Below are 17532 nucleotides of genomic sequence, written 5' to 3'. Positions count from 1 at the left end.
GTACTCAGAAAAGCATCTGGGATGTACCATTTCTGACATGGGATTAGAGCCATTTCACACATATTTATGTAATATTAATACTAGCTGTGCCCCACTGGATTTTCCCTCATCCAGAGAAAAACTCTTAAAAAGGTGATTTTGAAACGGTAAGACTCCGCAATTAAGAACGTGCCAGAAACATACCAGCGTCGTCTGACAGAGTGAGCGAGCGCTTGGGCTTTCTTCCTCTCCGACGCACGCTCGCTACTGCTTTTTCTTCACCATCATCCTAGAAGCAGTAACGATAAAGTGAAAAGGGTGGTTAACTGAACACTTACTGAGTTTATTCCTAAAGGACGTACCTCGATGAGAAAATTAACACTTACATTGCTTGTACTTCTTTCTTGTGGGGTAGTGGTTTCTTTACTGGACTCATCTTTAAGAAAAGGAAAATCTCTGCATTAATACTTGGTGTAAAATCAATTTTCAACAGTCTGGCTTGTTGTCTCCGAAAGTACCAGTGCTGATTAATGCCCTGTTACCCCAGCTGTCACCATCTTGTATCAGGCAAGCGGAGCTCGAGTCAGAATACCCAGCAGAAAGTACATCTGAATCCAAGTCGAGACCTCCAAATCTGTGCTTCAGACCCGTCAGAGGTCACCTGCGCCATCTGGGAAAATTATTTAAATTCCCCAAGCCTCAGTGTTTCACCTGTAAGCTGAGGACCTGGCTTAGCCCACCCTTTCAGCTCGAATGCTCTGAACCCAGAAAAGGAGGAGGAAAGGGACATCTGGGACACCTCGGGACACACCGGGAGCTGCGCATCAGGACGAGAGACCTCACGGAGACCTCAGTGTAGCTCCCTCTCTGTTATAATCCCCATTTTACAGTTAGGAAAAATGAGGCCCAGGTAACTTGATGTGAGTAATCTGTTCGGAGGCACATCACAAGTGCATGCTAGCTGGAATGCTCTGACTGTAAACAGTTATATCGGAGCACTGAGAAAAGCACATATTAGAGGCCGATTTTAGGTTGTGTGTGCCTGCTCTTTACATACATGCTTCCTGTAGATGTTACAGCTTTCTGACGGTGTATCTGAAGTTTAGTTTAGGGCGCTGTCTGAAGTTATTAAAGTTATGGGGGAGCTCACTAGACACTTGGGTGAGGACCGTGTGGTCACCCTTCCCTGCATCGCTCACTGATGTAGAGGGAACAGTCACGTCAAGAAGGCTGGCAGTGGAGAAGCCTGCCTCAACTGGCCATCGTTACCCAGACTCAGAAAATCGCTGCCAAACCACTGATCACGCAGCTCAGGTTAGACTCTTTAGAGGGGATTCAAGTTATAACAAGTTTCTTGTTACATGGATTCAAAATACTATAAAATTATGAATAAAAACTGGTTAAAAACCAAACATAAGAAGTCCCCTTTGTAAAAAAAAAAAATCAATAAAAATAATAATAATAATAATCAGCCAACCTTAATTTTCCAAGAGACAAGAAAAACTGGAATTTGATCACAAGATCAAATGTGATCAGTTAAATGTGGAGAAGTTTTTAAATCACGTATTTGCTTTACCTTTGCTTTACCTTTGCTTTACCTTTCCTGATCTAACCAGCTATTTATTTGATCCCAAATCGTGGTCACATTCATCTTTTTGCCTGCGCCAATCCTTTAAAACCCACCGATGGGTCTTGTTGGTTTTAAGTACAAAGTTTTAAACCACGAAAGTAATATATACACATTGTACAAATTCTGGAAAATGCAGGTAACGAAAAGAACATGGAATGTTCCCATGATCCCACCACCCCGGGCCAATCATTGTCAACATTCTGGAGTATTTTTCTCCTTGGAACGAGGACCAAAATAACGGAAGCAATTTTATCTCTTGCACTCTGCCTCTAGAACTGCACAGGCTACTTTCAAAACTGTGTGAGAACAACAGGCTTTTGAGTATCAATTCCTATCTTCCTGGTACGAGTGCCCAGTCCCCAGCCTGACCCGTCTCTCCCTTAAACATACCTAGTAAATTATGGTTTGGACACGGCAGTGTCGCCCCTATTTTACTTTTGGTTGCCTTCACCCTCCTCTCTGGAGGCTTCCTCAAGAAGCCTGAAGCCAAGAAGGGCTCCTGTCACAAGAAAGGCCAGTAGCAAGAGTCTCCCAGGGCTACGAGGGCAACTGTTGAAACCCACTTCACTGAGAAACAATGAAACTCTGAAACCTTCCCCCATAGGCTGCCGCCTCCGCTCTGTCCCTAGAGCCCGTGCAGAGCAACGCTCGAGGCATACCTGCTTGTGTTAATTTTGGTTTGCTGCCAGGTGGAGACTGTTCTACCTAAATTTAAACAAAGAAAAAACTGAAGTCAGCAGTTAGTTGTCACCACCAAGAAAGTCAGCAATTACGTAAGGAAGGTTCAAGATCGCTACGACGTAGGCAGAATCTGTGGAACCTGTCTCCTGCCGTTGGCTAGGTCTACCAAGAGAACATGGATGCCGTGCTTGTGAACGCATGGTCTTTCCACAGGAGGACCGGGGCTGCCACGAGCCTCGTCCCCGGCTGCTCTGCTGCTATGCTGGGAGAGGAGCACTGGAGGGGACGTGGCATGGCCCACTGTTAATATTCCCCAACTCGGGCAAACCATCTTACACGTTGTAAAGTGCATTCACACGTGGCTCCTCGGTCCTGCTGTCTTCTAATAACTCTACTGAGAGAAGCACGAAAGGTACTGTTACGGTTCTTTACATCCAAAGACACGGGAGTCTCTAGAGGCTCACATCACTAGCCTAGTGCACAGCTCTGGCAGTAAGTGGCAGAGTGGAGACTCCAGTCCCATTTGGTTTTGTCAGAACACTGGACGTGTTTGTCCTTCTGATAATGCTGCCCTTGAAACTCATGCAGTGAAGTCTTGACGCAATGATTTTGTTGGACGGTACACATCAGGGCCAAAGACAAAGAAAAGATAAAGTATCGCTGAGGATTTTCCTGCACTAATATCAGGGAGCATTTTATCACGAAGGGAACTCCATAGGGAGTAGTAACAGGTGAGACACAGGGAGGGTTTCCGTAAAGAAGCCATTATCTAAAAATCACATACAACAGCCATTTTCTACATCTTAATCAAGGATGACAAGAAGGTAAGTCCCTACGTAATTTCTATATAACCAAACTCACACGTGAGGGTGGGATCGGACTGAAAAACAGTATGTTTACGTAAAGTTACTGGTAACTGAAATGTTATTTAAATGGTTATTCAGGATTCTATTTGAGGAACTCGTTCAATGCTTTCCAAATATTAAAAAAAAGTAAAGTGGTTCAGAACACGAATCCTGCAGTATATACTATCCAGGTCCAGAGCAAATGCTCCCAGATTTCTCACGCGCTGCAATTACTCACAGTGACAACACCAGGATCTGTTTTGCAATCTTCTTCTAAAAAATACAAAAATAAAAATCTCACTTAGAAAATCAGTTTGAAAATATTTTTTTTTTTTTTTTTTTTTTTTTTTACATAAGCTCTATGCCCGATGTGGGCCTCAAACTCACAACCCTGAGATCAAGAATCTAACGACTGAGCCAACCACGCCCCCCTGGAAACGTCTTTCCTGTGAACCGAGAACACATGAAAATAAATACCTACTTGTTTTTAACGCTGTTTCCACGGGGTATTTACGGGGTCTTCCTCTTTTCCTTTTAATAATTACTGGCTGATCCTCCTAAGGGGGGAAGGAAACAGAGAGCAATAAAATTTTGTTGTTGTCTCCAAATGAGATTTAGAGTTCTCTCCTAAGACGTAGGTCTCAGATCCCAGCTCTGTCACTTAAAAAAAAAAACCTGGCCCAGGGCTCCATTCCCAGTCGTGCATTCTGTCACCTTGTAAACACGGAGAGCTGTACTACTAATTCACGGAGTCCTGGGGATTAGGTGATGAGCTAACGGAAGTGAGTGCTTAGTGTCAGCTTTTACTTCTGCAGTCGACCTATGTGTGCACTTAAATATGGATTCAGTCCTAGTCACTTGTGACCAAATGTTATCCCTTATAAAAAAAATAAAGTAGGCCACTGATCTTCTCATACACAAGTGTGAGAAAACGAAGAGAACTATTCAGAAGTTGTATCAAGTCAGGCAAACTTGGTCACGGTCATCTGGATGTGGCTGGTGTACAGGTTGTTTCCCTTGATTTATGGGCCTGTCTCAGGCCAGCGGGATTCTGCCTCCACCGCCTCCCCCGCCCCAGGCTCTGCACATCCCCCAGAGTAGAGGGGGATGTGGCTGCAGGTCGGCCTGCCCTCCTAAAAGTGGGTCCCATTCAGCACTCGCTGTGGGCCTTCTGTGCACCCGGCTGTGCTGTCCCCGTTTCGTCCTGTCTAGACTCCAGGGCTCAGCAGTCCTGCTCTCTGACCTAAACACTGAGGTACAGCTCTGGGCTGATCCTACATGGTCGTGACAGAAATAGGTCTCTTAAAATGTTCCGATGAAATGAAGTGAAAATGAAGAGAACAAGATTAACCACAACGACACCGATGATACGACGCGCGGCGTGAAACGGTGGCCCAGCGCGCTGAAAACACGAACGACCTCAAAGGCACCTGGCAAAAACTTTCGGTAATCGCCTTCAATGCACTCCGTTTCTCGTTGGCACTCGCGTACCTGAACAAGAAGACAGGAAGGATACTGCTTGACTGCTTACCTCCTGAGATTTCACCGTGTCGTCGTCATTCTGCTCCGTCTTTTCGCCAGCAGCTTCCCCGCCGCTGTATTCGTCTGCAGAAAGAGCACAGCTCAGTTCACTGCCGGGGACCCCGGGCAGCCGCGTCGCCACCACACCCGTCCGAGTGGCCTACGCGGTCCCAGTCACCGAGGCGCACACACGCCATCCCCAGGCCTATGCCGCCCAAGTTAAGGCACTGGAGTCTGGCTAACTGATAAGCACACTTTGGGTAGAGTTAAGATCCAAATTCAAAACGATTCCCAGGCCCTGGGGCTATGAAGTGTGAGCCACTGGTTTCTCCGGGAAGGACAGCTGAGTCCTGCGCAGCTTTGGCCAGCGAAGCCTGGGGACAGAGACGCTGGCACTCGGAAGGATTAGTCTCTCCCAACAACGTATCTAAGTCTGTGTATCACTCACCTTTTTCGTCCGTGGCCCGTGAGGCAGTGCTGTTCGTCTTAGAGCTCATTTTAGATAATTCTTCCAGATCTCCTGCGTTCTCCTCCTATGGAGAGGTTGAACAAGACCAGAAGCTTCCTCACCCTGCCTCCTTTTGTCCTTCCCAAAGTTTTCCTTTCTGTTTCAAAGCGTATTTCCTAGGAGTTTTTGTAGAAGTTTGTTGCACAATTTTTAAAAAGTAACTGTTTTTGCTGCTAGTGAGGCTATACCAAAAGATAGAAATTCCCAAGGTAGACCCACAGGAGATAAGGCTAGACTCTACAGCAACAAGGCCATTCTTTTTTCCCCTGCAAAACAGAAATCACTCCTCCTCCCTCAGGCTGGATTTTGTCTTTTTGAGAGAAACTCCAGAGAAGAACTGATAGGAGTTTGCAACAGATTTCTTTTGTTCGTTGGGAGGTGGAGGAGGGGGTGGGGGGTGGGGTGGGGAGGGATAAAGGGGAAAGTGCCTGCGAGAATCTGGGGGGATCCAGCTGGGCTGATTTAGAGCAATGGTCTCGCAACACATGAAGTCATCCCTTAGGGGCAAAAAAGTTTTGAGCAAGAAACACTGAAATGCTATACTGTAATACTAACATAGTACGTAAACAAAACCACATCAATTAAAATATAAAATGAGAATTCTGTCTTACGACATTGAAAATATTATCGGTATGTGATTTTTTTAGTGAAAATGGTTGGTATCTTTGACCTAAATTTAACATGAAAAAACTTAGGTGAAATTGAAGGGAAAATATAAAGGTACCCCTTCGACCTGGTCTCTCCAAATCTAGGTGTACTGTCTCAGGATTCTTGTTCAGCACAGGGCAGGGGGAGGGATGCGGTTAAAATCCTCTTTCTTTCCTTCACCAGGACCAATTGAAATTCATGACGTTACATGGCTCCCTCTCTGGTTGTTAAAATTCTGCCACTACTTTTTATTTAGTTCATCGGTCACTGGGAGAAAAGAGAGACTCTGAACTGGTTTTACTAAGCTAGAATTCAACCGCATGTATGGATATAAGCTGACTTCAATACTTCGGGAACAAAGTGGAAAAAATAAATTAGGGAAAGAGAGAACAGGGAGACGGAACTAGTTTGGGAGAGACAATAAGCAGTACTGAGTCTCAGAAATGGAAGCGTGCCCAAGAAGAGGTGTCGCCAGGAAATGCAGAAACGGGGGCCTGGAGAGCAAGGGCAGAAATACAAATTTGTGAGCCGCCTCCCCGAGTCCTCAGGGGAGAATAAGACCATGTGAACGAGAGGCAGTGGGTGAGGCCAAGCCTTGGACTACTTCTATTTTAAGTCCAGGAAGTAAAGTAGAAGGCAGAATATCGAATTTTTAAAATAACATGATGCGTCACTGTATTTCAATGTTTTGGTGCAAGCACATGGGTAGCCTATGACACTTTGGAAGAAAACACCTAGAAACCTGAAGTCAGTGAATATGACTGAACAGAAACCTAAGCAATGGTTACATATAAACTGTGATGTTACTGCCCTTACAGCTTCAAATGATAAAGTGCAGTATTTGTTGTTTTGCAGGATCCTAAAAAATATACCTTTTATGATAAAGCGACTATTAGAGATACATGAAGTAAAAAGGATACGAGAATGAGAAAGAATATCATAATAAGTATTCACGGTGATGTAATTAGGTTGCCCCCAAACCTAACATTAATATGTGGAAAAAATACCTTTGTATCTTGCGGCTCAGTTTCAGAACACTGTGCTGTTTCTATTCTGGAATCTAGGACGTCTGGATTTTCATCTGTAAATCAGTTTGGACAGAATCACAAAGGGATAAAAGCTAAATGAAAAATGAAATGCATAGTTCTATTTTAAGACACTTTAAGGCTTCTTTTTTAGTCTTGTGATATAGTGAAGCCAAAAGTTACTCTAAATGTATTTATGTCACGTGACTTGAGCACTGAACACTGACGGTGGCCCTGGCAAAACCAAGAAAGTAAAATATAAAAAATAAAACAAGAAATCCACAAGTGCTCAGATGACACCAAAAGAGCAGCAGGTTCCATGGAAAGGGCTTAGGGCACACGGAGTTCCTGGAGATACGTTAGCACCCTCAATGAGTTACCACCTAGAAGGTGTAGCTTAGGGATTAAGACCACGGGCTTGGGAATCAGATTTACTTGGTGGAATGAAGTCATCGTCTCGCCAAACCTTCATTTACAAATTCATTTACAAAATGGTGATGATGCCTAACTCACACAGTTATTATGAACGTGTATAAAATAACATGAACGGTGCCTAAAATATGAACTCGAGAATTAAAAAATAATTACATGCTCCTAACCAAAAAAGGAAATTCTTTTTCACATATTCTTTCTCACATATTATTTAATAAGCATTTATTGCATTTCTATTTTGTGTCAGGTATCAGTCTCTGTACCATCCAATACGGTAGCCATTAGCGACATGTGGCTGTTGAAATTTAAATTAAAATCGAATGAAATTATAAATCCAGCCTTCCGTTCACACTGACGGCATTTTACTGCTCAACAGCAAGCCACACGTGGCTCTGGCTACTGTACTAGACAAAACAAATGCAGAATATTTCCACGCCTGCAACAAGTTCTATTGGATGGCACTGTTACAGACCATGGGAAAGTCAACAATATGAAACACAGAAGGGCTACTGCATTTATGCTTCACTAACACACTTCACGAGCTCTGTGGGGCATCTGTTTATGATAGAAAATAAGGAAACTGGTGGCCCCTGGCAGGGTCCAGGCACAGGTTACAGAGGGACCCATAAAACCCAGGGTTTATGTCGGTCCCAGTGATTGGGTCTTCTGCATGTAGTTTCTAGATCAAGTCCAGAAAAATCCTTGAAGTGCCAAGCCAGTCTGGACGCAAACTGGACTCAAGAGTTGTGAAGTAAGTAATTATCACCCTCAAAAATTTTCTAGGATGTTTGCCCAGTATTTTGGATGTAAAAATAATATGATCTTCAAAGATGTCTAAAAGAGGAACATATATATTCTACATACCCAGTTCATCTTCTGAAGAGGGGTAATGCTTCTTTCTTTTTCTTTTAGGCATCTGCCTTTCTTCCTCTTCAACCTGGAATGAAGAATGACTATATTAAAGGCAATACAATCTGGGACCACATCCATTGAAATGACAGCACATTATATTAGCTTCTAGCCTTTGAAATAAATTTTCATGCAATTTTTTTTTTTTTTTTTTAAATCTAGGATAGCATTTTTGGCATCTAGATTTGGATGAGACTTATTTTGTGAGCCTGAGTCTTTTTCTTTTTTGGATCTGAATGTAAATCCATACGAAACATCTAAATCTGTTTCTGGTTAAATACTGTAATCCAACAACTCTAAAATATGTTCCTAAAGAAGTATTTCTCCTTTTTACCATCCCTGAAGTCCAGCTATGTCTTACAATCAACGGCATGTCATAAATGAATCGGTAGGGCTCTTCTCCTCCTCAGTGGCCCAGCAAAGAGCCAAGGAAAGGCAGGGTATGAAGTAACACTTAACCTTCCTGACTGTACAACGTGGACACATCCCAATAACTACTTACACAACACAAGAGCATAAACAGATAAAAGGGATACGGAGATTCATTTAATTTTTAATACATACAAAAAAGGGAAGCCTTTCTCCGTGCACCGGTGAAAACACTAGGTACAAACCGTGAAATACTTGAGTTTCTTATGAAAACTCACCTCTTTAGGATTTGCTTCAACACTGTGATCTCTTAAGGCTTCTGTGTTGTCTTTTCTGCCATTGGACATCTCTGATTAATAAACAACAAAAAAGAAAAAAAAGGTTAAATTATTCATTCCGGTACTTATTTGAGGGGCGTGCGTGGCAGGGGGAAGGACACTTCATAAATCTTTGTGACGGGGTCCTCACGGCAACTACGTCAGGTAAGCTCCGCGATTTCCATTTGTAAAATGTGAGTAAATGGGTTTGTGGAAGGATGGTCACTGGACTCTACACAGAGTAGCGCCATTTTCCTCCAGCCCATGTAGCAACATCTCGTGAAGACGTATCCAAGGAAAACAAGTCCTTGTTTCACAGTCCTCCGATTAGCGAACATTCCTGAGTCTGATAATACTAAATATAGGAGACGATGTGGAGCTGTAATTGGCACACCACCTGGGGACAGCTGGGCACAGTCTGTGAAGCAGAGGAGGCGCCCAGCCGCTCAGCAACCGCACACCCAAGTCACAGCCACACGACTACGCGTTGGGAAACAGGTACAAGATCACGCACGGCAGCACTCTTCGTCATTGGGAAAAGTTGCTAGAACCCAAACGTCCACCAACCAAAGCAAAACAGGATGAAGGTGGTCTAGTCCCACGGTGGAATACTAAACAGCACCCGAAACCAAGTCACTGGAGTTACACACGTCAACACGACAGAACTTCAGGACGTGATGCCGAATGAATGGCCTCCAAATAAGGCGGGGGAGTGGGGGGTCAGCTTCTCCGTGTATGCAACATCAGGCTACAATTTTCTGGGGAAATACATACAGCGATTGTAGAAGAGTGGTTCCCTTTGGAGTGGGTTGACAGAGAGGGATTGGGATCAGGGAGGCATACAATGTGGTTTCAATTCTATCTGTAACATTTTTTTTCCAAAAAGCCGATAGAGCAGATATACCAAATTTTAAGATATGACAAAACTAGGTGCTGAGTATTTGAGTGTGTAGAATTACGGCTGCTTTACTTTGGTTTGAAACACGGTACATAACATGTTACAAAAATACCTCTTTCCCCATTCTTGGAGTAAGGTGCCCACAGCAGGAATCGACTAAAGTCTATGTTCTGCTTGAGAGGAGAACTATCCCTCTGCAATTGGCAGCCTCCATAGGTTTCGTGGAGGCCTGACTCCCGGGGAAGAGCCACATAACCATGACAACCCTGATCTACCAAACTGGGACTGTCTGTCTGAAGGCAACACAGGTACTTAGCACAAGTACTGAGCACAAGTACTTAGAACTGCTCTTACAGTACAGACCACGGGGAACTATGCGTTTTGTGTTCCCGCCGGATTTAAGTCCACTGTGAAGTTACCGGCAAAGTTCTAGTAGCTATTTACGGCAAGCCACCACTCACTTATCTGCTAGAGGGCCTTGAACAAACACTGGACTTCTCCAAGCCTCAGTTTCCTCAGCTACAGAAGTGATGCTGCTAACACCTACCAAATGATATGACTTGAGTAAGAGCGACTTTGTGAAGTAATCAGCATAGGGCCTGACAGACAGAAGGCCCTCGACAAATGGTAACCACAATTAATACTAACGTCAATAGTACGAAATTCATTAACTTACCTTCTTGGTTATGAGATTTGCCATGAATTTCTTCATTTGTTCTGGAGCCTGAATTTTTGACCTAAACATACCATAGGAAAGGTTATTTATGGATTGTGTCACCAAAGTCTTAAAGGCAGAGAAAACAAATAAGGAAGATAGTGGGCACAATCTGGTAGTCTGTGGGAATGCTGAAATGGACTAGAACACATGCTCAAATTTCACCCAGAAAAAAAAAAAAAAAAAAAGTTCAAAAACTAAATTTCACCCAGAAAAAAAAAAAAAGTTTAAAAAATAAATTTCACCCCGAGGCAGAAGAGCAGAGTGCTTTTGAAGTTGTTTTGGTTTAACAAATTATCATCCCACTGTGTTTACTCTCCTTGTGTTTAAAATGGTTATGGTAAAAGTGTAAGAGGTAAGAAGAATTTTCTGATTTCTATGAATTCTCTTCCCATCCAATGATCCCTCATGACCTTTTTCCCCCTCTTTATTTAAAAATGCTGAAGGATTCTGTCATTCTGTCATCATCTCTCTCTGGCAAATCTTGTCAATTGTGCTTTTATTTTTTTAGCTGAGGGAAGTCTTAGAATACCCTACAATACTCGAAATCTTAGCTACAGAACTTTATGAATACTTGGAAAGGACAGTGATGCCCTGACTGGGGAAAGGCAGCTGCCGGGGCGGGGGGGGGCCTCAGGGAAATGAGGCGGGGTAGAGGCCTCCACATTTGGAATCCCTTTGGAGGATAAAGCTGAACCAAACCCAGTTGGCTTTTTTCTCTTCCTTCTCACTCAGCTGACTGTGGAGGAGTTTCCAGCTACCATACAGGATGTTTCAAAGGGGTGAAGTTAGCCCTCTGATATCTGCTGGTGCAGAGCTCCCCCAGTTCTCTGGGGCACTGGAAAGAACGTGTCTCTTTGCAACTTGCAAGCATTTTACAAAATGTTCTCTCCTGGTAAGATATCAGGTCCCTTGTGCGTTAAGAGAGATATAAAATTTCTTCCCAGCACAAAAGGGATTATGACAGCCACCGCTGGGAAAGAATACGTATGCATGACAATCACAGTTGAGTATCTTCAGAAAAGCTTTCCCCAAACATAAAACGCCCTGTAGTTTTCAAACGGTTTTGTCCACAGCACCAGGATAATTTCAGACGCCGCAATCCAATGATCAAACTTGCTACCATTCATAAAAAATAGAAAGTTCATAGTTCTTTGAAGGATTGCATTAGTAATCACCAGGTGAGTTTCCTAGTCTAAGGTACGCAGGCCTTCTTCGGTTTCCTTAAATGCTTCAAGACACTGGTCTAAGGAGTCACTAGCACGCGGTACTGCTGAATTCAGGGAGACCCTTTCCTTCTGAGGAAAACAACTAAATTTCACGACTTCAGGGGACACAGTTGAACGCTGGCTGGCAGTCAGCGCAGCGAGAGCAGTCAGTGTGCTGCTCTCGAGTGGAGAGCACATTACAAGCAGCCTCCCGTCTCCTGAAGAATGCACAAGACTGCCCTTCTGCGAGACGCCCCTATACATTTGTTCTCAGGACACCAGACCCCGAGACAAAACCCAAACCGTGACGGTGACTTACGTTAAGTGATTCATTCACTGAGAAAGGCTCCCCCTGTGGTCCAGCTGTTCAAAAACAAAAATGAGAAATAAGGAAACCGAATACGGTTTCTGAACCACAGAGAAACAAATTGAGAACTTTCTAAGGTAAGGTAGGGGCTATGCCGCTAAGTGGCCTAGCTGCCTTGTGAACTATGAGATTCTGACCAATTGTTTTCTACAATTCGTGTCTGCCATTATGCCAGAAAAACAGGAATTATTGTTGTCTGCATTTTTATAATAATGGCAGTGGTCCATCAAATCGCTGCAGCTATTTCACTATGTTGGTGATCTGAAGCTTAGAAGAAAGGGAGACCTTTGCAAAGTGACACGGGTTTAGGTGCAAAGTGACACGGGTTCATTTAAAAATAATGTCATCGAGCAAAAAGTCAGATTCTATCCCTTCAAAAGCAACGGTCTATTTATATTCTCTGGAAACTTGAAGTACAAGGTCTACTGTTTCTACTCAACAATGACAGAACACACATTTTTCTTTTAAACAACTTCCTTTTACGTAAGTAGATCTCTTATTGAATCGTACCTAAACACAGTGAAGTCATCTGGATTATACTGTGGGAAAAAAGACTTCAGAATCCAAAAACGTCACCTTGACAATTAACAAGGGGATGTTAATTATTTGTACTCTAACACATACAGACCAATTTTAACTAACGCATCTAGGTTTTGGATAAATTAGTCACTGTTTTTTTTTTGTTTTTTTTTTTTTTTTAACGTTTATTTATTTTTGAGAGAGAGAGAGAGAGAGAGAGAGAAGACAGAGCATAAGCCGGGGAGGGACAAAGAGTGAGAGAGGGAGGCATAGATTCTGAAGCAGGCTCTGGGCACTGAGCTGTCAGCACAGAGCCCGACGCGGGGCTCGAACCCACAAGCTGTGAGATCATGACCTGAACCGAAGTCGGGCGCTCAACCGACTGAGCCACCCAGGCACCCCAGTCACTGTTTTTAACATGTCACCATGAATGGCTTCTCAGGTCTTGGGGTGATCCCTGAGGACTATTTGATACTTCTGCTTATGAGGCTCTTGAGATCACATACTCTGGAGGCTGTGCCTTCAGATGGTTTTGCCTTGGAGGGTCCCTGTTCTGACCACTCTGGACAGTCCTGGGTGAGGACCCACATACACCGCTCCCTACACACCATCCTCCTCCGTCGCCTTGTCTACCTAATGCACACCTGCTCATCCTTCCATAATTTGGCTCCAACTTAGGGGGAGTGACCAGCACTTACGGAAATTTAAACCTTCTATATTCTTTGACCCTCCGATTCTCTTTCATGGAAATACTTGGGGGAAACACAGAACTATATGCCTATGAAAGTTCATCGCAGCTTTATTTGTAATAGTAAAAACCATAAAAACTGGAGACCACTAAAGCTCTAACAAATGGGAAAATGCGTTACAGACTACTTTCAGCTGTTAAAACAAATGAAGTCAATCTGTATATGCTAACACCGAGTTAAAAAAAAAAAGAAATTACAGAACACTACAAATGCTATGATTTCATCTTTGTTTAAATACAGAATTGTATTTAAGGTGGGTATCGTGAAATGTGGGAAACCTTGCTATGCACTTCTATGTATCTTACTTTCTATAATTAAAGGGGAGAGAGAGAGACTGGTTCAGCTTAAAGCCAGGCCCTCCCCAAGGCCCTCCCAGCAGAGCTAGCCCCACCGGTCATGCATGTATCAGTCTTACACAGAGAACCTTCCTCACTGGCAGTTACTTCTGCAAACTCTCTGAGCACAGGAACCACATTCTCCACCTCCATTTCCCTGGTACTCACAAGGAACCCCGCTTACTAATGTTTGTCGGGGGAATAATTTAAAGAGCCAAGGTCATCATAGTAAATATAATAGCTGCTCTCCTAGCCCCTTCTCCAAGAACTCAGACCGTGGTCTCGGATACTACGTGCTTCCAAAGACACTAACTCTACTCTTACCCCAGGAACAGACAGCACTTGATTCACTTTGAGTCAACCAGCAAATCATATTCATCTGGTCATAGCAGTTAGTTTAGAGTGGACAAAGGTATGTAAGCTGAAATCAGAGTAAGTCTCAGGATTTTGGCCAGGAATGACAGGACAAAGATATTTCTCCAAAGGCTCACAAATGAGAAAGCAATTATCTCTGTTGGGGGCTGAGGGAAAGGGAAGAAATTGGGTCTTTGGGGACCTCATCATGCTCTGAGATCTTGCTCTGCCTGAACTTTGCAGTTGTGTGAATACTATGGACTGGATGTTTGAGTCCCCCCCCCAAATTCATAGATTGAAACCCTAGTCCCCAGTGTGATAGTATTTGGAGGTGAGGCATTTGGGAGGTTTCAATATCATGAAGGTGGAATACTGTGATGGGAGTGGAGTCCTTGCGGAGAGCAGAGGAGGCAGGAAATCTCCTTCTCTGCATGCATACATGTGAGAACATAACCAGAAAGAGAGCCCTTACCAAGAACCTGACCACGCTGGCACCCTGCACTTGGACCTCCAGCCTCCAGAACCATGAAAAATAAATATGTCGCTTCAACACTCAGTCTATGGAATTCTGTTCTAGCAGCTGAACTGCCTAAGATGCTGAGCACATATATTCCCCATAAACATTGGTAGGGTTTCTGTTACTTGAACCAAAATCGCCTTGACCGTTCTACGTGGCTTATATGGACATTCCAACATTTAAAAACAAACAAAAAAGAACAGACTTAAATTTGGTCACATACTCTCAAGTTCCTAGTATCTTTTTCCCTGGTTGATGTGCAAACCAGAAGAGATGCTACAGTACTGATTAGAAACAAACCAGAAATAATTGTCCATTGTCACCATTCTCGTTTCTATTTCCCTAACCCAGTGATTCTCGAAGTGTGGTCCCAGGACTCCTAGGACTCCTGAGATCTTCCATCAAGGGGTCCACAAGGTCCAAACTATTGTCAACACGCTAAGATGTTATTAACTTTTTAAATTCATGAGTCCACAATGGAGTTTTCTAGAGGCCATGTAATGTTCCCAGAATTATCTGAAAATGCTATTAAAAGCCAACCATTTAAGTGTGATGCTGGGTTTTCTTCATATACTTCAATCAAGACAGCATCAGCAATACACTGAATAAAGAAACAGCCCCGAGTAACCAACTGCTTTCTATTAAAGCCAGACTTACAGAGATTTGCAAAAATGCAAAACAACGTCACTTTTCTTGGTACATTTTGCCGTTTTGGAAAATGTGCTATTTTTCATGAAAAAAATGTTACTTGTGCTTAACCTATAGTGAGCTGGTGATATTAACTCAGTTTTAGTTTCTTATTTGATAAATGCCAATGGGTATCATCCACGTGACAAAAACTGTCTGGGATCCTCAATAATTTTTAAGAATGGAAAGGGGTCCCGAGACCAGAGTTTGGGAGCTGCTGTAAATCCTGGGGCTCTCTCCTACGAAGCCTGCAGTGGACCCTGGAGACGGTGCACAGAGACCGGGAGGAGCCTGTGCGTGCCGGGAGCAGCTCTGTGCTCGCTGGGGCCCAGCCAGAGTCCAAGGGACAACAAGCAGAGCTTTGAAGGGATGCACGGGCTTTCCAGCTTTTGGAAAGGACCTGTGACAGCATCTTCCGTGGCAGGAAGGTGCAGGGAGCCACGTGCTGGGGAAAGAACAAGAGTTTGCTCCAGAGCAGTTTGCCTCCTTGCACACTTACTTGGTAAGAAGAGATTTAAACAATTACCTTATATGAAACTGACAAAGAGTCAGTTTGATGAGAAACTGTATATGCTAAGAAAGAGTATATGCTAAAAATGAAATAGGAAAGAACTCTCTCCAACCTATTTTAAAAAGTGAGAGGAAAATTCATATAGCCTGTGTTTTATAATTATGAATCAGCTATTGATTTTAAGCTGCAACAGAAAGTCAAACCGCAGACCAGGAAAACAGTAATGTGGACAACCACTAAAAAGGGCTTACCTGCTCCACTTGGCTGTCTCCCATACAGACTTTCTGGTGCTGCTAGAATTTCCTGGGTTTTCTCTTCCTCTGATGGTACAAATGTCTAAAAAGTCCAAAGCACCATAAAACACTAAGTTAACTGAGGTTCTGATGACAAGAAGGCAAGACTAACCTCAAGGTAATGAAGGCATCTTGCATCTTGTAACAATATAAAAGACCACGTTCAAGTCTGTGCAGAATTGAAAGCGAACACATGCCAAACTTTGAAAACGAAAGTCAGTCTAATCTCATATTTCATCCATCAGTGGTTGCCCCGTCCCCTTAAAAGTGAAACGCCACCGTAATACGACACACAAGACGACCCCCCGCCCCCATCACGTCCCCTCTCTCGTCAGGCCTCCGTTCCTGCCCCGCTGCGGGGTCTGGGGCTCACAACTGCCCTCCTGCTCCACGTCCAGAACATACTTCTTTGCCTGCAAGGCTCTTTTCCGTTTCGTTCCCCTCTGGTAAATCCCTAGTCTGCTTGTGAACCACCACTCAAATGTCTTCTTTGCAAGCCCTCCTGTCTGCGCACCATTGCTCCTGCTGGTAAGCTGACCCTCCTCTGCACTGTGCATCGTTCCCGTGCTTACTGCTACCTTGTCTCACACACTCAGAGGGGGCCGTGGATTCGGCTGCAGAGATTCAAGTCACATTTTGGACATGGAACGCGTAGGAACTGGCAATGGCTTAAATGTAGGGTGACACCGAGAGACTGCGGGTGACTCCTGGTTTGAGTACATGGAACTGATCATGGCACTACGTGTTGAGATTATTAGCTTTCCTTGCATAGGACACGACCATGACAACGTGTAAACGTCCGAAGTACAGTGGGAACAGGAGCCGTGTGATGCTGAAGGATGCACACGTCTACGCGTGGTGACATAGTACTTACACCACGTGCAGCCCAGTGTAACTGAACTGTCAGCCATACCTCAGTTTTCAAGCTGCCTTTCAGTGCCCATCCTCCCAAAACACTCGACGGAGATTCTTCAGTGCCTAAAGAAAGCCAAACCATTAGCCAATTTAAGAATTTGCTTGCAAAAAAAAAAAACCATGCTGAATCAAAAGGTAACAATGTTGTTCCCTAGCCTGCCGTGACCCCTTCCTCCGCTGTTTTATTTTGCTGTCGGTAGAAAACAACAAAAGGAGGACGTGTGAAAAATCGTGGCTGAAAGGCAGGAGTCGTTTACTAAGTTTGGGGGTGAAATTGTTTCTCGCTGTTAAGATGGCTGCCCAGAAAGAATAACAGAAGATTATTTCTGGAGACGTGATATTTCCAAATATTTTTCTACAGTGTTCTGCATCAAGTTTGGCCCTAAAAGAAAAAACTCTGGGCCACTGAGCTATATTCTCAACAAAGAACATGTTTATGAACAGATTCACTTTGCTTGCTTCACCCTGACACAGCAGAGTTGAAAATAAAGTTACGAAACCGGGAGGCAGACAGAAAGAAAATGGCATTTTCTCTGGTAAGACTCAGTCCTACCCCTGTTGTGATCCTTCCTTTCTCTCGCCCTCATCCCTCTGTGACTG

At 43.8% G+C, this 17532-nt stretch overlaps 1 protein-coding gene across 2 annotated transcripts in view; it reads right to left on the bottom strand.

The window, feature by feature from the left end:
* BOD1L1 (biorientation of chromosomes in cell division 1 like 1) overlaps positions 1-17532 on the bottom strand; it is a 53492-nt gene that overhangs the window by 7231 nt on the left and 28729 nt on the right. For both annotated transcript variants that reach the window (XM_042936875.1, XM_042936876.1), the window contains exons 11-24: positions 16931-16995; positions 15976-16060; positions 12005-12048; positions 10439-10499; positions 8826-8896; positions 8134-8206; positions 6820-6893; positions 5105-5189; positions 4667-4740; positions 3617-3692; positions 3374-3408; positions 2269-2314; positions 366-415; positions 184-268 (exon numbers count right to left, since the gene is read on the bottom strand). In XM_042936875.1, the coding sequence (XP_042792809.1) occupies positions 184-268; positions 366-415; positions 2269-2314; positions 3374-3408; positions 3617-3692; positions 4667-4740; positions 5105-5189; positions 6820-6893; positions 8134-8206; positions 8826-8896; positions 10439-10499; positions 12005-12048; positions 15976-16060; positions 16931-16995 (924 nt within the window). The remainder of the gene's footprint in view (positions 1-183; positions 269-365; positions 416-2268; positions 2315-3373; positions 3409-3616; positions 3693-4666; positions 4741-5104; positions 5190-6819; positions 6894-8133; positions 8207-8825; positions 8897-10438; positions 10500-12004; positions 12049-15975; positions 16061-16930; positions 16996-17532) is intronic.

The sequence above is a fragment of the Panthera leo genome, chromosome B1 (genome assembly GCF_018350215.1).
Source record: "Panthera leo isolate Ple1 chromosome B1, P.leo_Ple1_pat1.1, whole genome shotgun sequence".
NCBI lineage: Eukaryota > Metazoa > Chordata > Mammalia > Carnivora > Felidae > Panthera > Panthera leo.
Note: the sequence above shows the minus strand (reverse complement) of the source record. Positions and strands in the feature narration are given on the sequence as shown.